The sequence below is a fragment of the Oncorhynchus nerka genome, linkage group LG2, assembly GCF_034236695.1.
Source record: "Oncorhynchus nerka isolate Pitt River linkage group LG2, Oner_Uvic_2.0, whole genome shotgun sequence".
Classification (NCBI taxonomy): domain Eukaryota; kingdom Metazoa; phylum Chordata; class Actinopteri; order Salmoniformes; family Salmonidae; genus Oncorhynchus; species Oncorhynchus nerka.
Window position 1 is genome coordinate 54,310,472 of NC_088397.1, and position 26,336 is coordinate 54,336,807.

At 41.9% G+C, this 26,336-nt stretch overlaps 1 protein-coding gene across 1 annotated transcript in view; it reads right to left on the reverse strand.

Annotated features, from left to right (window-relative positions):
* The window catches only part of LOC115138175 (chemokine-like protein TAFA-1), a 291,162-nt gene that overhangs the window by 11,384 nt on the left and 253,442 nt on the right, over positions 1 to 26,336 (reverse strand). The window contains exons 3-4 of the mRNA XM_029674723.2: positions 15,285 to 15,425; positions 1,157 to 1,281 (exon numbers count right to left, since the gene is read on the reverse strand). Coding sequence (XP_029530583.1) covers positions 1,157 to 1,281; positions 15,285 to 15,425 — 266 coding nt within the window. The remainder of the gene's footprint in view (positions 1 to 1,156; positions 1,282 to 15,284; positions 15,426 to 26,336) is intronic.

Sequence of the window (26,336 nt, forward strand, 5' to 3'; positions counted from 1 at the left end):
GACAATTTGAATCAGGTGTGCTAGCTCTGCAATAGATCAAACACATAGGACGGTAGGGGGTCCCCAAGGAGAGGTTTGTGAACCACTGTTTTAGGAAATATGCTTGGCAACGAGAGGGTTCGTCCAAGGTTACATCCAATTTATGAAACGCGTTTCACGTTGTTGTCCAAAGAATGCATTCTGAGAGGCGTTCTTAAAGTTTGCTTACCTTGACAGGCTGGCAAAATCGTACCATCCGGTCAACTTCTTTTCGCTTTTAGGGCTTGGAATAGCATGCAAGTATAGACTGTGTATTGCATAAGCAAGCGGAACAACCTTGAGAAACCCTGTGTGGTCTAACCTTCCCTGGCTGTTCCTGTCACCATTATCACATTAGTCTCTATTTCTATTCAGTCATGGTCACGAATCACTAAGAGAAGCGGGAGGCTGCACCCATAGAATGAATACAAATCTGCCGATCAACCTGTCACAGAGTGTTAGATGAGCTCACTTTATTCCTTTTATTATTTTCATTTCTTACGGCTGATTCTTCATCTTGTTTTTTTACACACTGCCTGGCAGTGGAAAGGCACTTGCTCTTAAGTTTATCTTCTAAAAGAGTTTACCCCTTAGGCAAAAACACGCTGTTTTTCACTGCCTTGCTTACACTTTTCTGGCGCAGGTCATTGGATATTCTGCTTACAGTTTAAAAAGCCCACCTCACTAGAACAAACACATGCACAATACGTGTCAAGTGCACAGTTTATTCCCACTGAACTCTGCTTGAGTTTTGAAAATGCAGGGTTCTTCATATGAAATAACAGGAGACGATTCAGGAGACGATTACCCAAATGATAGGAATGGGAAAGGAGATGAGCACCTACCACAGTATACCAGTGGATGTACCAAAGCGTTTATATCAGAACTGTCTTGTCTAGCTGTGGTCACTCGGGTTATATTTACAGCCTGATAGGTTGTTGTGGTTGTTGTTGTTGTTTTCTAGTGAGGGCTTCTCACCACGACTCAGTTAACCAACAGATTCACATAGCTTATCTGACACATCCATAGCCATTGTGAGAGAGTAGTCTGTGTGTGCTGTGTTGATGTGTATACGTGATGTGTGCGTGCTGTGTTCAGTGTGAGGTGTGTGTTGTCTAGGACCATAGCAGAGTCTCACCCTTGTAGTCTTGATCTTGTTCCCAGAGGAGCACATCCATCCAGAGTTATCAGGCAGAGTCTTACACTCCTCTCCCTCCAGACACGGCTCCATCTCACACCACCACTTCCCAATCACAATGGACGCTGCCAGGGGGAGAGAGAGACAGAGAGAGAGGGCTGAGTCCAACCTGTCATTACACACAATATTGGTACACAGGCGTGGGCAACAGACACAAACACATTGAGGATAATTCCAGCTTTTCAGTATGATGAAAAAGTCCTCAAGTGAACAGACTATGGTGATAAGACCCACACACGTTTCTAAATGAATGTTTTCTCATCCTTCCTTGCTCAGAGCAATTTGTACAGTTTGTGAAATGAATCTCGCTGTTGACAATAATGTCTTGCCCAAACAGTGATTAATCATTATTTTGTTTTGATATAGTAGCATTGCATGGAGAATCAGTAATCTTATTTTTAATCAAAACTAATTGCCTCTCATTAACATCTACAAAATACGTCCTCTAGCTATTAGACAAAACAAATAAGGTTCTTTCCCGTCTTCTCATCGAGATGTTGGTGTGTTTGTGTGTGTGAACGTCTGCCGGCACCTATTGCATGTCTGCCACAGGAATACACAGTGGTTTCTGTGACATTCAGACTAGAAAGTATGTGCTTTGTGTCACCCATGTGTTGTTATGCTTCTGTTTTCAGTGATAGAAATGTCTTGTATAGAACCTTCATTCCCATTGAAGTCAATGAGCCAGTCTGGTGTTTGTCCTGCATGATCTTCTTTCCACCCAGAACTGTACTACTGTACTTATTATTATTTTCTTTTAAATGCACATGTTTAGCATTAGATTAAATGCACCTCTTGGCTTAGCTTACCTTCCTAAAGTTTCCCATTCCCCTTTAACTGGATAGGATTGGAAGTATGAATTCCTGAGTCAAGATAGTCATATTGGGCTTTTCCAACTCACATCCTGTTTCACCTTTCTGGTAATCTGAGTAACCAAGGTTACAGGGTAGCAAGTCTTTGTAAGCACCTCCTTCAAAAATGCAGGGCACAGAAAAGCTCCTGTGCATTGTGGTACAAACTGTAGCAACGTACGGAGCAAGAACAGGCTGAACTGTAGCCTACTTTTCAAACACTGGACACATACACACTCCGAGAAGAACTGACTCATACAGTCGCTGCATTGGCTTTATAGAAACCACAGAGACTCCTCAGTGAAGTATCAGCAATCCCAGGCTGACGCTTCCCCTCCCCCTAAAGATGGCCTAACCGTGTGCTGAAGCTACCAGAGCTAGCAGAGCCCAGAGCAAAGTGTTATCTTCCTCCGCACACCAACCAAACACACATTAACCATAGGCTCCCCCGTGGCTGTTCACCACATACAGCAATTACCACACACTCATCTGTCATATCTCTTTCTCTCTCTCTCTTTCTCTCTCTCTCCCCGTCTTTCTCACACACTGTGTAGCTTCACTAAATATGCATCCCATCTTAATCACACAGCAATCCCATGTGTGATGGAAGGAAACATTATCTCACCATGAGGTCTTGCTGAGATGCTGCAATGTTTGTTTCCATGCTATTCTAGTTAAGCCAGGGCTGAGCTGGACAAACACCATCAACTGTATAAAGTCTGGTGCTCCAGGCGACGCGTCTGATCGTTTTGTGCTGCAATGAGCCTGTTTTCTACTTACCTCCTGATTTTTGTTATGAACAGCAGAACCTGGAAACATTGAGAAGGATTTATATTCAACACTTTCAATGCAGAATCCACTGAATTGAAAATGCTAAAGTAATACCTGCAAAGAAAAAAATAATATTATTTGGAATGGAAAAGGTAGAGACAGTGACGGAGAAAAGAGAAGGAGAGAGAGGGAGAGCTGAGATTAAAATGCTGCTTCACCAGAGGGGTTGAAAGATGACCTGTAATTTGCATGAAAGATGAATGGTATTTACTATACTCCATGAAACATTGATTTCTCCTCACATTGTGTGCTGAGCGTCTACATCTGTGTTAGTCATTTCTATAGGGCCAGTCAATTGTATGTGCCTGTGGAACATGTCTCAGAGACACTAACTCTGCCCTTATTATAAACAGCATAATGGCTTTCTGTGCAAGATATATAAATAGCTTCAAGTCATTTCTACCACCGTTACAGTACCTTAGAGACAAGATGTCTATTGATAAGACAGTGGCAGACAGTGGCAGACTTCTCCATATCATTCATAAGGTCATCATCGTAAAAGCTAAACTGATACAATTTGAACCCAACTTAAATAGCAGGCCTTAACTTGGCAGCCCTTCTGTGTGATCCAGTATGTGTAGGGAGTCAGAGAGCCACAGGGGCTAAAGGAGAGGCTCCGGGTTAATATGGAGCTCCAGATCTATTGAATCCAGGCCAGGACATCTCTCTCAGCGACCATGGCAGCTGGAAAAGTTCCATTCTATGGGCTGGGATCCATTCCTCACCACCCAGACGTCCACTCCACTCCTACCTCCCCCTTTCTCCCTTTCCCACTACCAACACTAAAGTCACAACCACAGCGACTTCATGACCCCTCCTGTTTCCCCTCCTCTCCTGACGAGAACTATGGAGGGGATGTGGATTATTAAAGCAGGACGGTGGTCCCTGGGTAAATTACCTACAGTGCAAGGCCTGGTCATCACAAAAATGTCGGTCTGTCTGTCATATTTATTTTTCCTCTATGGCCTATGTATTGCCTTACCTCCCAAATCTTACTACTTTTGCACACAATGTACATTGTGTTTTCTTTTTTTCTTTTTCTTTTTTAAAAATATATTATTTTTTTTGCACACATTGTGTTTTCTATTGTGTTATTGTGTGTTTTCTATTGTGTTATATCTATTGTGTACGTTTGTTTATCCCATTGGTAACTCTGTGTTGTTGTTTTTGTCGCACTGCTTTGCTTAATCTTGGCCAGGTCGCAGTTGTAAATGAGAACTTGTTCTCAACTGGCCTACCTGGTTAAATAAAGGTTAAATAAAATAAAATAAAATATAATTGGCACAATCATGATGTATCAAATTCTGCATTAGAGGTCTTCATGGGACCAAAACGTTTTCTATGTCACGGGTCTGAGAGTCTGATCTGATGGTCATGGGTCTCGGGTACGTGTAATTGTAACTGACTTGTAGTGTCAGTCAATTAACTGACTTAATTGACTGACACTACTCTGAGTAAGTGAGTGAGTGAGTGACACGGGGAGCAGGGAGAAGACGCAATAGTAGATAACTGCCAAAGCTAGGTTATTTATCATTCAATATGATTATATTGTACCTGTCTTGACTGCATCAAACCAGGAGGAGCTACTTAAGCTAGCTAGCTAGACTAATTCAGGCTGCATGCACTTTCTCGTCCTACACAGTTACAAACAACAACATCTCAATTCAGAATATTAAGTAGCAGCCTAACATTTTGCTCTTGGTTGTTGTAGCCTATCCTCAGTGGTGGAAAAAGTCCCCAATTGTCATATTTGAGTAAAAGTAACTATACCTTAATAGAAATTGACTCAAGTAAAAGTGAAAGCCACCCAGTAAAATAATAAAGTAATCCAGTAAAATACTACTTGAGTAAAAGTCTAAAAGTATTTGGTTTTAAGTTAACTTAAGTATCAAAAGTAAATGTAATTGCTAAAATATACTTAAGTATCCAAAGTTACAGTAAAATAATTATTAATTATGAATAATTAATAATTTAAAATTCCTTATATTAAGCAAATCAGACAGCACAATTGTATTTTTTCTTTTATTTACGGATAGCCAGAGGCACACTCCAACACAACCAAAGTATTTGTGTTTACTGATTCTGCCAGATCAGTGGCATTAGGTAAAACCAGGGATGTTCTCTTGAGAAGTGTGTGAATTGGACCATTTTCTGTCCTGTTTAGCATTCAAAAGTCAGGGAAAATGTTTTTGGGGAGTAAAAAGTACATTATTTTCTTTAGAAATGTAGTGAATTAAAAGTAAAAGTTGTCAAAAATATCGATAGTAAAGTACAGATACCCCCAAAACGAATTAAGTAGTACTTTAAAGTATTTTTGCTTAAGTACTTTACACCACTGCCTATCCATCTCCATTAACTTTTAATTCCATAATTTTAATTCCATGTTCCATTGATTATATATCTCCTAACTTTTGCCACACATGGAGGCTCCGTGACTCTTTGATGACGTATGATTGGCCAACAACAACAACAACCTACACGGGCCATGCGTCACTCTCGTGAAAAGCAAGAGCAGCAGAATAAAGTATACAATTTCTCACTTTCTACTGCTGCAGTCGCGTTTGGATCTGTATGGATCCTTCTGGACAAGTCAGTTAAAACTACACATACCTGAGACCTGTGACAATCATATAAGATCCGACTCAGAGCGTGACAATACTTAGAATTCTGGATTGGGACCCCCTTGGTACAAGTGGATCCGTGAAGACCTCTGTTCTACATGTCATCTCTTCTACATCTCTTAAAGCATAATCCAGCGTTACATTGAGGTTAAGTGACGTGCGGTGCAATAAATACATTAACAAAAAAACATTGAAATCATAGGACAAGACAGACATCACAACACAGAAGCACAGGGACATTATGACAAACACAAAGTCAATACAGAACAACATGGGCCAGCATGAGTCAACATGGGCCAGCATCCCTTTGGAACACTTTTAAGACCTTGTAGAGACCAATTGTGTTAGTCCTTTCATCGAATTGAGGCTGTTCTGAGGGCAAAAGGGGGTGCAAGTCAAGATTAGGAAGGTGTTCTTAATGTTTTGTAAACTCAGTGTAGAACGCATATGATGAGAGGTGTAAGGGGAAAACCTGGCAGAATGACATAATGATAAAGCATGTCTAGATTCTCAAGGGCTCCCTTGCATGCTGACCTGTAGATGACGTCCCCATAGTCAAGCATCCACACAGGGGTAGTTACAGTGTGTGATAGATTGAACCTAACACATGTCTGACAGGTAACACAATGTTACACAATGTTTGAACACGTTGACAGATGAGCGAACATAATTGAATGTTGTCCCAGTTGAGTTTTGAGGGCATGCCTGAAGATTCAATGGGTAGTTAAAGCTGCAATGTGTACATTTTTGGGTGACCTGACCAAATTCACATAGAAAGTTATAGATCTGTCATTCTCAATTAAAGCACGTCTAAGAAGCGGTAGATATGTTCTATCTGCGCTATTTCTATGCTTCGTGTTCTTAAGTTTTGTTTTTGAGTATTTTACTTTAGGTTTTGTACACCTAAAGTAAAATACTGGGTAACGGGGAACTCTCCCTGCCTCCCTCTGCCTCTCTCTAACGCCCCTCTGGCCCTCCAGTGCGCCTCTGTCTGGCACCGTGTCCCTCCAGCCTCTAATAGTCAGAAGCACTCTTCTACTCTCCAATAAATCTACAGTACCTCATCAATCGGTGTCTGTGTCTCTAACCCATCACTCATTCATTTCCAAATCAATCAGTCATGGGAGTCCTATCTCACCAGACCAGTAACAAACCCCCAAACTGGGTATAATGAGCTGATTGTTTTAATGAAGAGGCCTGATCAGTCCTTACACAGAGAGATGAGCCTGGCTGAAGTCCCAGGGAGACTAGCCATTTTGTAATGGCAGTAATAAGGCTGGGGAAGGTCAACAGAGCTGGAATAATGAAGCCAGTGTGTGATTATGGAGGGGCCGAGACAGAGACCCTAGATCTGAGGTCAGTTTCACAAGCCATTATTTTGTATTAATCACAGCTCTGCACAGTACCAGACTGGCTCTTGATTAGCTATACAGACACTATTGTTTGGCCTCTCAATTATTACATGTCCAAGATTTTACACCCATAATGACTACCCAGGGACTACAGCCTGTATTTATGGAATTTGAAAAGTGTATATTTGCGTGTGTGAGTGTATGTGTGTGTGTGTGTTTGTGTGTGTGTGTGTGTGTGTAATGTACAGTGGGGAGAACAAGTATTTGATACACTGCCGATTTTGCAGGTTTTCCTACTTACAAAGCATGTAGAGGTATGTAGTTTTTATCATAGTTACACATCAACTGTGAGAGACGGAATCTAAAACAGAAAATCACATTGTATGATTTTTAAGTAATTAATTAGCATTTTATTGCATGACATAAGTATTTGATCACCTACTAACCAGTAAGAATTCCGGCTCTCACAGACCTGTTAGTTTTTCTTTAAGAAGCCCTCCTGTTCTTCACTCATTCCCTGTATTAACTGCACCTGTTTGAACTCGTTACCTGTATAAAAGACAACTGTCCACACACTCAATCAAACAGACTACAACCTCTCCACAATGGCCAAGACCAGAGAGCTGTGTAAGGACATCAGGGATAAAATTGTAGACCTGCACAAGGCTGGGATGGGCTACAGGACAATAGGCAAGCAGGTTGGTGAGAAGGCAACAACTGTTGGCGCAATTATTAGAAAATGGAATAAGTTCAAGATGACGGTCAATCACCCTCGGTCTGGGACTCCATGCAAGATCTCACCTCGTGGGGCATCAATGATCATGAGGAAGGTTAGGGATCAGCCCAGAACTACACGGCAGGACCTGGTCAATGACCTGAAGAGAGCTGGGACCACAGTCTCAAAGAAAACCATTAGTAACACACTACGCCGTCATGGATTAAAATCCTGCAGCGCGCGCAAGGTCCCCCTGCTCAAGCCAGCACATGTCCAGGCCTGTCTGAAGTTTGCCAATGACCATCTGGATGATCCAGAGGAGGAATGTGGTCTGATTAGACAAAAATAGAGCTTTTTGGTCTAAACTCCACTCGCCATGTTTGGAGGAAGAAGAAGGATGAGTATAACCCCAAGACACCATCCCAACCGTGAAGCATGGAGGTGGAAACATCATTCTTTGGGGATGCTTTTCTGCAAAGGGGACATGACGACTGCACCATAGAGGGGAGCATGGATGGGGCCATGTATCGTGAGATCTTGGCCAACAACCTCCTTCCCTCAGTAAGAGCATTGAAGATGGGTAGTGGCTGGGTCATGACAACGACCCGAAACACACAGCCAGGGCAACTAAGGAGTGGCTGCGTAAGAAGCATCTCAAGGTCCTGGAGTGGCCTAGCCAGTCTCCAGACCTGAACCCAATGGAAAATCTTTGGAGGGAGCTGAAAGTCCGTATTGCCCAGCGACAGCCCCGAAACCTGAAGGATTATGAGAAGGTCTGTATGGAGGAGTGGGCCAAAATCCCTGCTGCAGTGTGTGCAAACCTGGTCAAGAACTGCAGGAAACTTGTGATCTCTGTAATTGCAAACAAAGGTTTCTGTACCAATTATTAAATTCTGCTTTTCTGATGTATCAAATCATTATGTCACGCAATAAAATGCAAATTAATTACTTAAAAATCATACAATGTGATATTCTGGATTTTTGTTTTAGTGTCTGTCTCTCACAGTTGAAGTGTACCTATGATAAACAATTACAGACCTCTGCATGCTTTGTAAGTAGGAAAACCTGCAAAATCGGCAGTGTATCAAATACTTGTTCTCCCCACTGTATGTGTATGTGCTTCTGAAAGTGTGTTTTTTTTCTTCTTGAAGTGTACCTGAGTGGTCGTTGTAGAACTGTATCACCTCTGGTGAGAGTTCTTGAAGTTCCCATGACTTGTCAATTGTAACCTGTACAATTGCTCTTGCAAAAAGAACGTTGACAATGGATGGAACGTGAAGTAGTATATGTTGAACTATGCAGAGCGTGGAACACAAAGAATAGCCCTGGCTGGCTGAATGACTGGCTGAGCACTTCCTGTCTTGTCAGTTGAATTGTCAAGTGTCCAATGATGTCCGCTTTTGTGGAAGAGTTTTGCGGAATGCAACAAAGTTGGAGGACGTTAGCTACCTGGTTTCGTTCAATAATAAATAAAAATACATTTAAAAAACTCTGACTCATGCAGCCTTTCTTTAGTATTTATATTTTTACTTTGCTCCTGTCGGCGGGCGTGCAGCGAGAGAGGAGGCATTGTTCTTCTACAGGAGCTACTGCCCTGTTCTGCTGACCTTGTATTGGCACCAGGTTGAGGCCTTGCAGGCTTACTCATCACAAGTGGGTCTATAACTGAGTAAAGCATGTTGGGAAAGACAGAGGTCTTCCAATAAGTGAATTTGATGTTCATTTTGTGTGACTTTGTTGAGATGTCATTGGATTTAGACTTTGCACTGTCAACTGTGAGGCAAGTTAATAGTGGAAAGCCAGGTCTGAAGCATTGTTTTAATGCATCCACACACACACAGCCAGCACAAGTGTGTGTGTGTGTGTATAAAGAATACATCTCCTCTGTATAGTCTGAGCAGTGTGTACAGTAGAAGAAAATTATTTTATTCTTGCCTTTCTTGATGATCCTGCTGCATCATATTATGAACGGCACTGAGTATACCAAACATTAAGAACAGCTTTGTAGTATTGAGTTGTACCCCCTTTTGCCCTCAGAACAGCCTCAATTCATCAGGGCATGGACTCTACAAGGTGTCGAAAGCGTTCCACAGGGATGCTGGCCCACGTTGACTCCAATGCTTACCACAGTTGTGTCAAGATGGCTGGATGTCCTTTGGGTGGTGGAATATTCTTGATACACACGGGAAACTGTTGAGTGTGAAAAACCCTGCAGCGTTGCAGTTCTTGACACAAACCGTTCAAAGGCACATAAATATTTAGTCTTGCCCATTCACCCTCTGAATGGCACCCATACACAGTCCATGTCTCAATCGTCTCAAGGCTTCTATATCCTTCTTTAACATGCCTCCTCTCCTTCATCTACATGGATTGGAGAGGATTTAACAAGTGACATCAATAAGGGATCATAGCTCTCACATGGATTCACCTGGTCAGCCTATGTCATGGACAGAGCAGGTGTTCTTTAGGTTTTGTATACTCAGTGTATGTAGCATTTCACATCTTCAGATATAATGACGTAAGTATTCTCTTTGAAACATTGATATCACTAATGATGGTAATGGCCTTGCGTAGGGAAAAGACTGTCTTTTGAAGGGCCTTTTCAAACTATGTAGTTTAGTCCGAGTGCTTTTGATATTCTGCAGCTATTTAGATGGTTCTTTTGATCAGCAGAGTGTGTGGAGGAATCAGGCATCTCTTTCCACCCTTGAAGTAGCTAGCGTCCATGTGTCGTTTCCCCCTGGACGTTGCTCAAATGTACCATGACAACCTGTCATGCTCAGTATTACCCGCCCACAGCCAAACAGAAGGGTTTATTCTCCATCAGCGGCTAGCACCACACTTAATATGCCCAAGAGGGAAAATAAATGTGTGTCTGTGTGTGTACTGTACAGTATGTGTATGTATGAGAGAAAGTGTGTGTGTATTGCTTGTGACAAGAGATCATCACTGCTACAGTATAAATAGTATGTGCGCTGTCTGTGGCATGGTGCAAACAGCATTCTGGGCGTGTGTGTGTGTGTGTGTGTGTGTGTGTGTGTGTGTGTGTGTGTGTGTGTGTGTGTGTGTGTGTGTGTGTGTGTGTGTGTAAAAGTATGTGTACAGTGTTTGTGCGCTTGCGTTTCTCATAGCAGGATAAAGGCAGTGGTGCAGTGACAGGCGCCTAATTTGAGCATATTGCATTGGCCTAGCATGGGCTGTGAGAAATAAGCCTGAGTGTTTGACTTGTTAAAAGGGATGTTCCTCACTAAAAGCCTTGTTGGCCCTGACATAACTGGGACGTAGTTCTACTTGTCAAAGCTAATAATCAATTCCCAAGCAGGGATAAGCTTATAGCACTTCCCCACCGAGTATGTGAGGCACCAGCCTCCAACACAAGCACCACATTCCCATGCATTAATAAATACCCCAATCATTTACCAATCCCAAAGGAAGAATCACACAAATACACATCTTGCATATCCACAAAGGAGTAAATATTACATATAAACGAATGTAAGTGGAACTGTCCCTTTTCAGTCGCTTTTCTCTGTTCTGTTGAGGGGTTTGCCTGGTTTGATGCTAATGACAGTTAATACACCCAGGATGCTGTCTCAAAGGAGAGTAATCGATCTCTACATCTTGCCACTCAGTACAGGACTTGGTGCACGTGTAGGGAAGATAGGGTGCCGAGTGTGTGTGTCTATGGGACAAACACAGCAGGTATCCACTGGAGGGTAAGATGAGCCCGGCTGGGTAGCAGCATCGTTACTCATCGTAGATGCAGCATTAATAATAGGAGACCTGGGGATGAGTTCCATCTGGGCCAGCGCACCCCACCATGCCCCACCCCACCACTGAGGGGACAGTCACGGGACATTGACTACACAGGTCTATAATCCCTCAAGGAGTTGAACAGGGGCCCGCAGGCTCCAAACAAACAACTTTCAGAGAGAGTTCACACACTAAAGTCTTAACACTTTCATTGATGTTCCTTGATTGCGGACTCCTGCGAATTGTACCAACTGGTTCTATTCCCTGAGCCGACTAGGTAAAAAAATCTGTCTATGTGCCCTTGAGCAAGGCACTTAACCCTAATTGCTCCTGTAAGTCGCTCTGAATAAGAGCGTCTCCTAAATGACAAAAATGTAAATGCAAAGTTATTATCATGAGTACAAAATGGCATCTGTTTTTTTTCTCTGTAGTTTCACCTGAAAGAGGTATATGCACCACTGGCACGCCTCCTCCCTCCTTCTAGGGTGCCGTGGTGCTCACTGCTGGAACAACGCTGCTCAGTGACTTGTCAGTTCCATTTCCATCCCCTCTCTCTATATAACAGGCTGTTAATTAATACAGTAACAGGTACAGTGATTCTTTCCTCACTGCAGGAGCCAGGAGCACCGAGGCATGAAGTGTGAGCATCTCCCAGCCCTCCCTTCCCTCCTCTGCATCCGCCTATCCCCTTCTCCTACCATCTCCATTCATTTTCCCCTCCCCACCACCTCACTCCCCATCCTCTCAACTCTCCTCATATCTTGAGCATATCAAACTCTATCACACCAAGGCAATGTAAGGATATCAATTAGTCTAACATACTACACTATATCTTTTCATTCAGGTGGGTTTTCCCTTTGTGAAATGCACTTAATAACATGTTGGGTGCGGTCCTATGCTCAGACATTATGGATGCTTAACAGAGCTTACAACGGCTGGATAGGTATTTGAAGTATCAGCTAAAGCAATATACAGTTGAAGTCGGAGGTTTACATACACTTAGGTTGGAGTCATTAAAACTTGTTTTTCAACCACCACAAATTTCTTGTTAACAAAATATAGTTTTGGCAAGTTGGTTAGGCCATCAACTAATTTTTCCAACAATTGTTTACAGACAGATTATTTCCCTTATAATTCACCTTATCACAATTCCAGTGTTTTAGAAGTTTACAGACACTAAGTCGACTGTGCCTTTAAGCAGCTTGGAAAATTCAAAAAAATGATGTCATGGCTTTAGAATCTTCTGATAGGCTAATTGATATAATTTGGAGGTGTACCTGTGGATATATTTCAAGGCTTACCTTCAAACTCAGTGTCTCTTTGCTTGACATCATGGGAAAATCAAAAGAAATCAGCCAAGACCTCAGAAAAAATATTGTAGACCTCCACAAGTCTGGATCATCCTTGGGAGCAATTTCCAAATGCCTGAAGATACCACGTTCATCTGTACAAACAATAGTACGCAAGTATAAACACCATAGGACCACGCAGCTGTCATACCGCTCAGGAAGAAGACGCGTTCTGTCTCCTAGAGATGAACGCACTTTGGTGCAAAAAGTGCAAATGATCCCAGAACAACAGCAAAGGACCTTGTGAAGATGCTGGAGGAAACAGCTACAAAAGTATCTATATCCACAGTAAAACTAGTCCTGTATAGACATAACCTGAAAGGACACCCAGCAAGGAAGAAGCAACTGCTCCAAAACCGCCATAAAAAAGCCAGACTACGGTTTGCAACTGCACATGGGGACAAAGATCGTACTTTTTGGAGAAATGTTCTCTGGTCTGATGAAACAAAAATAGAACTGTTTGGCAATATTGACCAGGAGGCCTGCAAGCCCGAAGAACACCATCCCAACTGTGAAGCACGGGAGGTGGCAGCATCATGTGTGGGGATGCTTTGCTGCAGGAGGAACTGGTGCACTTCACAAAATAGATGGCATCATGAGGGAGGAAAATGATGTGGATATATTGAAGCAATATCTCAAGATTGGTCACAAACAGATCCTCCAAATGGACAATGACCCCAAGGAAACTTCCAAAGTTGTGGCAAAATGGCTTAAGGACAACAAAGTCAAGGTTTTGGAGTGGCGATCACAAAGCCCTCAATCCTATTGACATTTTGTGGGCAGAACTGAAAAAGTGTGTGAGCAAGGAGGCCTACAAACCTGCGAGCAAGGAAGCCTACAAACCTGACTCAGTTACACCAGCTCTGTCAGGAGGAATGGGACAACATTTACCCAACTTATTGTGGAAAACTTGTGTAAGGCTACCCTAAATGTTTGACCCAAGTTAAACAATTTAAAGGCAATGCTATCAAATACTAATTGAGTGTATGTAACCTTCTAACCCACTGGGAATGTGATGAAAGAAATAAAAGCTGAAATAAATCATTCTCTCTACTATTATTCTGACATGTAACATTCTTAAAATAAAGCGGTGATCCTAACTGACCTAAGACAGGGAATTTTTACTCGGATAAAATGTCAGGAATTGTGAAAAACTGAGTTTAAATGTAATTGGCTAAGGTGTATGTAGACTCCCGACTTCAACTGTATGTCATAGAAATTTGTCAGTCAATGACACAGTTGATGACGTGGCACGCAACCAGTAGCTGTGGAACACGCCGGCTTTCTTAAATTTAGTAAGTCAACCAAGTTCGGAGTCCTTAGCCTTAGGAGCTCAGTTCAGAACTTTCAAAAAGTTTACGCTGTTGGTTCCAAGGATGAATTTGCTTAGCTTTGTCGGTCTCATGTGTCAGATGTCGTTAAACAAGCCAATGAAATGGATTGAAGAGGGCAGACATACGCCTCCTCATAGTACCGTCATTCATGATGAAGACTATGTCGTTCCTTTGTGAGGACAGTTTTTTATTTTTTCATTTATGAACCTAAGATGCCTTGGGCCATGCAATATTCAACATGGGTAATTCTCATGTCCTCAGCTGTGCATCTAACGTATTGCTTGTCTCCCACAATCCTTTGCAGCACTCACCCAGATTCGATTTAGTCTCCAATTTAGAGTGCTTTGATATTATCTTAATTGACTTCATTAGGACAGAAGAGAGTCATACATAGAGTATATTATTTGACACTTTTGAAGTTTACCAGTAAACTACCAGAATGTTGGCATCTTTCAAGGATTGTAGACTAGTATCGGGTGGCCCTTTTGGGATACTTCAGATTATCACAGGTGTAATTATCTCTGCCCCTCTGTGTGGCCTTATCACATGTAAACTATATGAAATAATTCAATAACATTATTTTTTAATTAATAAAATGGGATGACAAAGCTGTAAAACATTATCGTAAATATAAAACATCAACACCCTCGGTCGTTTAATATGAGGATTTCAGCATGAAATATCATTCATATTTTATTTTTACACTGATTTATTTTACTATGTCAATATGTACTTGTTGTAAATGTTGTGGCGTCAAACTGGTGACAGTTGTGAAAAATGTCAATAGTTGGAAAAGGTATTTGAAAATAGTGCCTTTGTCCTTTCATTAATTAGACTATTTTATCTTGAACAATATGGTGTATCTACATGGACAATATGGACGAGATATGAAAATGAATACTATATATGACTACATTTTTTGAAAGTTATTCAAGTATAAATTACCTAAATTTCTGCCATAGATTTTCAGTTAATTACTCAAATTACTGAAAATTCCAGTAACGTGGGTAAAATACCAGTAGCTTTGCAACCCTACTCATGTAAGAATGAGCCGCATTAGGTAGAAAGCTGTTGAAACACCTCAACGTGTGGCAGTCTCATTCAAAAGTATGTAAAAGCCAGCAAATTTTAATTACAATTAGCTATAAATGATTGTAAAAAAAAAGTACCTCTACAATACATTTAGAGAACTACTTCTTTTGAGAATATTAAGCCATATGTGATATTAAAAAGTGAAAAACATGCTATGAACATGTCCTTACCATCCACACAAGAGGGTTTGTTGCGTGTCGTCCCGGCCACCTTTCCCGGTAGACAGGAGCACTTGACGGTCTGGGAGCGCTCCTCAATACGGTTCTTATTACAGCACCGGTGGGCTGCGATCACCTCACACGTCCCTCCTTCTGAGGACACACACAGAGGGACAGAGACACGTGGTTAGCCGACACATGGAGCTGAGGAGTTTGGTTGGTTAATTACTGTGGAACATATACTACAACGTCAAGAGTAGGGTTGATGTTCGATGATGTTTGGTATATGTACAAAATGGTGTTAGAAATGAAATAGATCCCTGATTTGAATTCTATATAGAACAAATGATCGACGGTGTGCTATAAAAATACATTGTACTAAATAGGCCCATAATGCTTATTTTAATTAGCTTCTGTGGTTACTCACTTCATCTTTTTAAATGGCTACATTTATCTGAGGGTAAATACCTTTCTGTTGTTTTTAACAACCTGAACTTAATTAAATCATGAGTTCATATAATCACATAGTACACATTGTAAAAATACTGCTGAAAATAAATGTAAGGCACATAACATGCAATTACTATGTTATCCTCTTCAGCACAGCATGCGCTGCAAATTGCCCCTAGAGGCATTTAGATGATTCTAATTTGACTCTCAGGGTGTTTCTCAATCCATTACAAATCCCTCCCTGATGAGGAAATCATGCTCTGCTCTTGCATTAATGTGGCTCTCCTTGCATCCCTGAGAGCCTGCATATGATAATCATCTGTTCCAGTAGGTTCAGGAGTGAAGGCCTGGAGAAACGGAGCAATTAAATCTCATTATTACAACAAACACCAGGCCTTAACCAGGCTGACTGGGTTAAACCAGCCTCCACTAACAATGCCTCTTCTACAGAGGTGACATCATTTACAACAACTGCAGCACAATGGACCTCGTTCTGACAAAAGAGGGTGTCAAAATAATGTGGAGGTGAAATGTGCCACTGATGGGTCAAAGTAACAATAGGGATCACCCTGGGGAGCGAGGGGCTGATGGAGCCTAGGGACGTCCCTCCTCTCCAAAAAATGGAGAGAGGAGAATGGAGAGAGAGGATGGATAGAGAGAGAGAGGGCAGGGGCCTGCCAGAGCACCGACTGGGCCGGTGAGTAATGAGGGAGCCATTGGAAGTGCCCCTTTCACATAGTTATAAAGTGGCGTGCTAATGCAGCCAGCGGAGCTGCAGGAGAGGGGCCCTCCATCACCGTGTGGCCCTCTCCTCACGCCCCAGGAAAAACTCTTCATCTTCCTCTGACAGCCGTCACCACAGACACCATCGTCCAACAATTAAACTGGAGCTCACAGAGGAGAGGAGAGAGGGATGATCAGAGGGAGAATAGGTAAAAGGGAGCCAAATAACGTTTCCTCTTTTTTATAGCAGTGTGATTTTCTTCATGGTGGTATTGCATTTGAAACATGCTGCTAAAATCGTTATATTGTCTTATTGGAGGATGACTGTGTCAACGTTTGAAGTTGCTCGATCTTGAAAAAAATATCTGAACTGAGCTTGGTAACACTTTGCTTTTCACATTTTCATCAAGGTCTGCCATGCCCAGACCACAGGCAGAGAATACTGGGATTAAAAGGAGTACATTTGCAGTTATGTTGGCCACCACTGTCCTGCAGAATTAATGTCACTCTCCACAAGCTTCGTTTTTGATACAGTATAACGGCCATGAGGCATAACACAAACCATAAAAGTGAGGAAAGAATCCCTTGAGTGCACTATATTTAAACCCCAAAACTCACAATATGTTGGATTTATTCAATATTTTACTGGTAGTTTCCTGCCTGGAGACATGCTTTCAAGCCTGTTGTAGAGGCAGCCCTCACAAAATGCCCACCTTCAAGTCTTGACTACTTAGGGAATATTTATCATACCCCCTGGCCTTTTGTCGATGTTGGTCAAAAACCACAATGATTCCATCAGACTCCTAAATTCTGAAAATGCATTGCTATGAGGAATCAATTATTCTGTCAATAAGAAATGCAAACCGGTGTGATGAACATGTACCGGTGTCCCCTCTTCATTTGATCACTCTGTTGTCACAGAGCATTTTCAAGGTTTGAAAAGGCTTCTCAAGTTTGTAAATTCCACTTAAATATGTCAGACTTGATTTGCCCTAATGAAAAATGTATCAACTCCTGCAAATATTTCCATTATTTATAATCCATATAATTCACATGTCCTGTTGCTGTAGCATAATTTTTCTGATGTGAGAAACTGGTCAAATTAAGATTGGATATCTGTATGAAATGAATTTCAAAGGACATTCAAAGAATATGGTATCATCTCTTCTTCCAAACTCATCTCTTCTATCTCACCTCCATATGGGATATTTGATCAAAACATAGGACTTGCGTGTGTGTGTCTGTTTGTGTGTTTGTGTATGTGTGTGTGTGTGTTCTTGCATTTGGGCATGCCTGTGTGTATATGTATCAGAATGCATGCGTGTGTGTGATTGTGTGTGCGTGCCTGTGTGTGTTATTTAGCTCCAGACCCTGGGGTGAGATAAGCAGCTCTATGTCCAGCCATCAGCCAGGTGGACATTAGAGCAGTTAACTCAGTACCATCTGTGCAGACAGAGAATGTGAGCAGTACAATAGACCTGATCGGACACCATGGGGCCAGAGGGGAGTGATATGCAGAGGACAAATGGGCACTTGGACAGTACATTATGCTGTCCACATACAGTACACCTAAGCTCACTTGGACCATGTCAGCATGGGGCTAATACGTGTCTATTCTGTTTGTGTGTGTGTGCTTGCATGCCTGTGTGCTGCATGTCTGTGTGCTGCATGCCTGTGTGCTGAATGCCTGTGTGCTGCATGCCTGTGTGCTACATGCCTGTGTGCTGCATGCCTGTGTGTGCGCATCTGTTCCTGGCCTGTGTGTGCACATTTGTGTGTGTGTGTGTATTTGTCTTTGTGTATGTGAATGTAAACTGTACATGTATGTGTGCATGCGCGCGTGCATGTGTGTTTGATGGATGGACTGTACACAGGCTGTCACTCAGCTAGAAGGGTTAATTCAAACAGGTAAGATGGGGTAGGTGGTTCTGCTTTCTACCCTTTGGTGGGATGAGGTGAAGGGCATCAATGAGAGCATCGACTGGTCATTTTTCTCCTCGGAGCCCACAGTGACAGCAGTCATTAGGCGACTGGTTTAGGTGATTATGTTTAAGGAAATCAATTCTTCATTGTTTTCAGCTTAGCCCAACGGCCAATTAAAATCCCACTAACGAAGGAGCGCTGGAATATGAAGAGAGAGAAGAGATGAGAAATGGAAGCTTACAGATCAGAGTCATTATTCACAGTAATGAATTAACCGCTCATGATTAAAAAAGCAAAGAAACCCAAGTTTGAAAGCAGTAGTAAGGTAGGATTGGATGTGAGCTGCATGGTGTGTATTGTATACACCCACGCATATGCACATTCCAGTATGAATCTCCAATGGCAACATCAGATGAAGAGAACTCACTGGAAAGAGAAGGAGCTTTGTGTTTTGACACTTTGGGGGACAGGAGTGTGCGGGCTACCATCTCCCATGTCACTAAATCTGTCCAGTTCAGACATGGAGACAATAGCACTGTTTTTGACTATATCAGTGCAGAGATAACAGAACGCCTCCCCAGAAAACCAAAATTGTGACTTGTTTTAGGAAAGTAGGCATATGTCTCGTGTCACTACTTCACAGGATAATTTTTTTTTGATAAAAATGTGTTTTTTGGCAGAAATGCCTTCTGGAACATGTATACTTTCATGTTCCTTAATTACAAACTTGAATTCCATCTGTAAATACAAATACAATTGTTAAATTATGAGCTTAGATGGTTTAGCCATGGAAAAAGACTGGAACCTTCCCGGTAGCCATGATTGGCTGAAATAATGGATGGCTGGATATGCCGAGAGATGACTTTGGATTGGTCTGCCATGTAAGCATGCTTCAGTCTATAACATGACCTGCTCAGTATGTGTAGGTAATCCTTTCTAACGTGTCTTTTTTTGAAAGATTTCACAAAGAACTTCAAAGGTTTTGCTCTCCACTTTCTGCAGGACCAAGTTTTGAAATCAGTGGAACGCCCGGTGGAAGCAGAGTATGGCAGCAAAGGAGATGGAAAAAAAGATCTGCCGTTTGATTGTAAATATGTGGAGTGAGTTAAAAAGAGAACACACAAGCTTTTTTATAAAACACCTGTCTCTGGATTACATCTTCAAAATAAGGGCAACCACGGCATCTGTGACAGAGAGGGAGAAGCATTCATCCTTGTAAAAGAGTCTAGCTAGCAACATTTTAAGATATTATATGTTTCTAGTTTTGTCAGAAAGTCATTTTCATGCAAGTTAAAGCGTACTGTTAGCTAGCTAGCTAATGTTAACAGGCTGACTCGCTAGCTAACATTACGTGTATGATCTGTGTAATAATATTATTTGTATCTTAGAGCCATTTGCTTTATTACCACCAGGTACAACCCGAAATATGTAAACAAGGGCACCCTCATAGACGTTATCCTGACCAACTGGCCCTCCAAATACACCTCCGCTTAAATCATGATCTCAGCGACCACTGCCTCATTGCCTGTATCCGCTACAGGCCTGCAGTCAAACGACCACCCCTCATCACTGTCAAACGCTCTCTAAAACACTTCTGCGAGCAGGCCTTTCTAATCGACCTGGCCTGGGTATCCTGGAAGGATATTGACCTCATCCCGTCAGTTGAGGATGCCTGGTCATTCTTTAAAAGTAACTTCCTCACCATCTTAGATCAGCATGCTCTGTTAAAAAAAATGCAGAACTAAGAACAGATATAGCCCTTGATTCAATCCAGACCTGACTGCCCTCGACCAGCACAAAAACATCCTGTGGCGGACTGCAATAGCATCGAATAGTCCCTGCGAAATGCAACTGTTCAGGGAAGTCAGGAACCAATACATGCAGTCAGTCACGAAAGCAAAGGCCAGCTTTTTGCATCCTGTTGCGCTAACTCCAAAACGTTCTGGGACACTTTAAAGTCCATGGAGATCAAGAGCACCTCCTCCCAGCTGCCCACTGCACTGAGGCTAGGTAACACGGTCACCACTGATAAATCCATGATAATCGAAAACTTCAATGAGCATTTCTCAACGACTGGCAATGCCTTCCTCCTGGCCACTCCAACCTCGGCCAACAGCTCCGCAGTTACTCGCCCAAGCCTCCCCAGCTTCTCCTTTACCCAAATCCAGATAGCAAATGTTCTGAAAGAGCTGCAAAACCTGGACCCGTACAAATCAGCTGGTCTTGACAATCTGGACCCTCTATTTCTGAACCTATCTGCCGCCATTGTCGCAACCCCTATTACCAGCCTGTTCAACCTCTCTTTCATATCTTCTGAGATCCCCAAGGATTGGAAAGCTGCCGCAGTCATCCCCCTCTTCAAAGGGGGAGACACCCTGGACCCAAACTGTTACAGACCTATATCCATCCTGCGCTGCCTGTCTAAGGTCTTCGAAAGCCTAGTCAACAAACAGATCACTGACCATCTCGAATCCCACCGTATCTTCTCCGCTGTGCAATCTGGTACAAGGTACTAAACGATATCATAACCGCCATCGATAAAAGACAGTACTGTGCAGCCGTCTTCATCGACCTGGCCAAGGCCTTCGACTCTGTCAATCACCATATTCTTATCGGCAGACTCAGTAGCCTCGGTTTTTCTAATGACTGCCTTGCCTGGTTCACCAACTACTTTGCAGACAGAGTTCAATGTGTCAAATTGGAGGGCATGTTGTCCGTTCCTCTGGCAGTCTCGATGGGGGTGCCACAGGGTTCAATTCTCGGGCCGACTCTTTTCACTGTATATATCAATAATGTTGCTCTTGCTGCGGGCGATTCCCTGATTCACCTCTACGCAGACGACACCATTCTGTATACTTCTGGCCCTTCCTTGGACACTGTGCTATCTAACCTCCAAATGAGCTTCAATGCCATACAACACTCCTTCCGTGGCCTCCAACTACTCTTAAACGCTAGTAAAACCAAATGCATGCTTTTCAACCATTCGCTGCCTGCACCCGCACGCCCGACTAGCATCACCACCCTGGATGGTTCCGACCTAGAATATGTGGACAAGTACCTAGGTGTCTGGCTAGACTGTAAACTCTCCTTCCAGACTCATATCAAACATCTCCAATCTAAAATCAAATCTAGAGTCTGCTTTCTATTCCGCAACAAAGCCTCCTTCACTCACGCCGCCAAACTTACCCTAGTAAAACTGACTATCCTACCGATCCTCGACTTCGGCGATGTCATCTACAAAATAGCTTCCAATACTCTACTCAGCAAACTGGATGCAGTTTATCACAGTGCCATCCGTTTTGTTACTAAAGCATCTTATACCACCCACCACTGCGACTTGTATGCTCTAGTCGGCTAGTCCTCGCTACATATTCGTCGTCAGACCCATTGGCTCCAGGTCATCTACAAGTCCATGCTAGGTAAAGCTCCGCCTTATCTCAGTTCACTGGTCACGATGGCAAAACCCACCCGTAGCACACGCTCCAGCAGGTGTATGTCACTGATCATCCCTAAAGCCAACACCTCATTTGGCTGACTTTCCTTCCAGTTCTCTGCTGCCTGTGAGTGGAACGAATTGCAAAAATCGCTGAAGTTGGAGACTTTTATCTCTCTCACCAACTTTAAACATCTGCTATCTGAGCAGCTAACCGATCGCTGCAGTTGTTCATAGTCTATCGGTAAATAGCCCACCCAATTTACCTACCTCATCCCCATACTGTTTTTTATTTATTTACTTTTCTGCTCTTTTGCACACCAGTATATCTTCCTGCACATGACCATCTGATCATTTATCACTCCAGTGTTAATCTGCTAAATTGTAATTATTCGCCTACCTCATGCCTTTTGCACACAATGTATATAGACCCTTTTTTCTTTTTTTCTACTGTGTTATTGACTTGTTTATTGTTTACTCCATGTGTAACTCTGTGTTGTCTGTTCACACTGCTATGCTTTATCTTGGCCAGGTCGCAGTTGTAAATGAGAACTTGTTCTCAACTAGCCTACCTGGTTAAATAAAGGTGAAATAAAAAATGATTAAGTATAGCCTTATGTTAGCTAGCTAGCTAACATTTTACCCTAGTTGATTAGCTACCTGCAGATTCACACAGGGTAGTAACATTATGAGTTGGGATTATGGTTCATTGTTTAGCTAGCTAGCTACATGTCTAAATAAAAGACTCCACTATGCAAGTAACCATTTCATAGTACCATTTACACCTTCTGTATCCTGTGCTTGTGACATACACTAACATTCAAAAGTTTGGGGTCACTTAGAAATGTCCTTGTTCTTGAAAGAAAGGCCCATTTTTTTTCATTAAAATAACATCAACTTGATCAGAAATAGTGTAGACTTTGATAATATTGTAAATGACTATTGCATATTTTTTATTTAATATCTACAAATGCTTATAGAGACCCATCATCAGCAACCATCACTCCTGTGTTCCAATGGCATGTTGTGTTACCTAATCCAAGGTTATCATTTTAAAAGCCTAATTGATCATTAGAAAACCCTTTTGCAATTATGTTAGCACTGCTGAAAACTGTTGTTCTGATTAAAGTAATAAAACTGGCCTTCTTTAGAATAGTTGAGTATCTGGAGCATCAGCATTTGTGGGTTTGATTACAGGTTCCAAATGGCCAGAAACAAATACTTTCTTCTGAAACTCGTCAGTCTATTCTTGTTCTGAGTAATGAAGGCTATTCCATGCGAGAAAATGCCAAGAAACTGAAGATCTCGTACAACGCTGTGTACTACTCCCTTCACAGAACAGCGCAAACTGGCTCTAACTAGAATAGAAAGAGGAGTGGGAGGCCCCGGTGCAAACCTGAGCAGGAGGACAAGTACATTAGAGTGTCTAGTTTGAGAAACTAGACAGTTTTTGCAGCTTCATTAAATAGTACCAGCAAAACACCAGTCTCAACGTCAACAGTGAAGAGACGACTCTGCTGGCCTTCTAGGCAGAGTTGCTAAGAAAAAGCCATATCTCAGACTGGCCAATAAAAATAAAAGATTAAGATGGGCAAAAGAACACAGACACTGGACAGATGAACTCTGCCTTTGGATGTTGTATCAATACACAACATCACTAAAAGATAGAGGCTTCCTTCCCAAGTCAACTTCTCAGGGATTTCACCATGAGGCCATTGGTGACTTTACAACAGTTACAGAGTATAATGACATGAGAAAACTGAGGATGGATGAACGTTGTAGTTAATCCCCAATATTAATTGACAGAGTGAAAAGAAGGAAGCCTATGTAGAATACAAATATTCCAAAAACTTGCTTCCTGTTTACAACAAGGCACCAAAGTAATACTGCAAAAAATGTGGTAATTTTTGTTTTTGTAATTAACTTTTTGTCCTAAATAGTGTTATGTGTTATGTTGGGGGAAAATCTAATTTAACACCTTAATACCAGTCTCCATATTTTCAAGTAATGTGGTGGCTGCATCATGTTATGGGTATGCTTGGAATAATTAAGGATTGGGCAGTTTAGTGGATCTAAGCATAGGCAAAACCCCAGAGGAAAACCTGATGCTTTCCACCAGACACTGGGAGATGAATTCACCTTTTCAGCAGGACAGTAGCATAAAACAGAAGGCCAAATCTACACTGGAGTTCCTTACCAAGAAGACAGTGAATGTTCCTGAGTGACCTTGACTTAAATCTACTTGGAAATATATGGTAAGACCTGAAAATGGACATCTAGCAATGATCAACAACCAATTTGACAGAGCTTGAATAATTTGGCTAGAATAATGAGCAAATGTAGCACAATTCAGGCTTGGATAGCGTTTAGAGACTTACCCAGAAAACCTCACATTTGTAATAGCTGCCAAAAGTGCTTCTACAAAGTATTGACTCAGGTGTGTAAATGCTCATGTAAATGAGATATTTCAGTATTTCCTTTTTACAAATTAGTAACATTTTCTAAAAAGATGTTTTCACTTTGTCATTATGGAGTATTGTGTGTATATGGGTGAGAAAACCCAATTTAATCCATTTTCAGGCTGTAACATAACAACATGTGACCTGTTTCTGTAAACTAAGCGTATGTCGCCGCGGGGTCACTACTTCACACGAGAGCCATTTGGAGGTAAACTCTTTTTTAAAATCAAAATTTGTTTTTTGGCAGACAATTCCTTCTCGAACATGTGAACTTTCATGTGCCTTAATAACAAATGTGTATGCCATCTGTAAATACAAAATACAATTGTTAAATTACAAGCCTAGTTGGTTTAGCCACAGAAAAAGACAGCAACCTTCCACTAGCCATGATTGGCTAAGATAATGAGTGGGCTGAACATGCTGAGAGATTAGTTTGGATTGGTCTGCCAAATAGCACGCTTCTGTCTTTTTGAGCTGGTCAGTATGTCTAGGTAATCCTGTCTAACACATTTTTTTATGTATCGCCTAGTAAAACTGCATAAACCTAATGTCAAGATAAAGTGTACTGTTAGCTAGCTAACGTTCGCTGACTGGCTTGCTGTCCAACGTTACATGAACGCTCTCCACTTTCTGGAGGACAGAGATTTGAAATCAATGGAATTTGAGTATGATAGCTAAGGAGACACGTCTCCTGATTACATCTTCAAACTAAGGGCAACATGGCATCCGACAGGAGACACGTCCAACAATGATGTATACATTAAGATAGTCTAGCTAGTTATTTTTTCAGATATGACACATTTCTAATTTTGACAGAATGTGATTTAATTTAAATTTAAAGTGTACATGCAGGGTAGTAATGTCATGAGTCAGGATTATGGTTCATTGTTAAGCTAGCTAGCTACATGTCTTAACAAAAGACTCCATAATGCAAATATCCCTTTGAATACCATGTCACTGCAACAATTGTTGATAGACGTACTAGCTGATAAATTCGCTGTGGCTATCTACTCCGTTTTCAGACCATCGGTAAGTTAGTCTAGCTGGCTACATTTTCAGATATTTCACTTTCTAATTTTGACATAAAGTCTTTTCATTTCAAGTTAAAGTGTACTGTTAGCTAGCTAACATGAGTTTTCTTGCTCACTTACTAATGTTAGGTGTATGATCTTATTATTCGTATCTCAGAGCCACTAGTTATAGCCTAATGTAAGCTAGCTAACATTTAACCTGGTTGGTTAGCTACCTGCAGATTCATGTAGGGCAGTAACGTCATGAGTCGGGATTAAGGTTAATTGTTTACCTAGCTAGTTAGCTAGCTACATGTCTTAATAAAAGACTCATCTTAGTGTGCCAGAGCCCAGAATAACTGGTGAATTTACGAAGGCTAAACACCAGTTGAATATGGCCGGTGTCAGTAAACGTCGGCAAAAAAGCGCAATTACATTTTAGGCAGCAGCACAGTTACAGTCACGAACACTCTGGATAACATGAAAACAGCCTAACCAGCTCTGCTAGGATGAGTAAAATGGTCAGAATGGGGCGTTCTCTCATTATGTATCTGGAAGTAACTAGCATGCTAGCCAATATTAGCCAGTTAGCTTGGGTGCTTGACTGCCGTTGTGAGGTCAGAATGTTCAGATCAACCCTACTCATCGGCCAAAGCGCCCAGTGTGCACTCTGAATGTGAAAGGTTCTGAGTTTACGAACTGACAATCTGACAGCCCAGTTGCAGTCACCAATGCTCTGGATAACATAACAGCCTAACCAGCTCTGCTAGGGTGAGTAATGTTCAGTGAGCTGTTCTCTCTCACTTAGTTGTTTGGAAGTAGCTAGCAAGTTAGCATGGGTGCTTGACTGCTGTTAGTACAGAACGCTCAGATCAACCCTTAAAGAGACGGGTGGGGCTAAAGCTTAAGAAAGGTGTGAACGATGCTGAATGGGTGTAGACAAAGAAGGGCTCTCCAATAGTAGTACCAAAACATTCAAAGGCCATTTTCTCAAAAGTGAGTTTACAAGTTTATCAACTTTCAAAGCAAAATGACTTTCCCATTATTCCTCAACTGTAGTGTATGA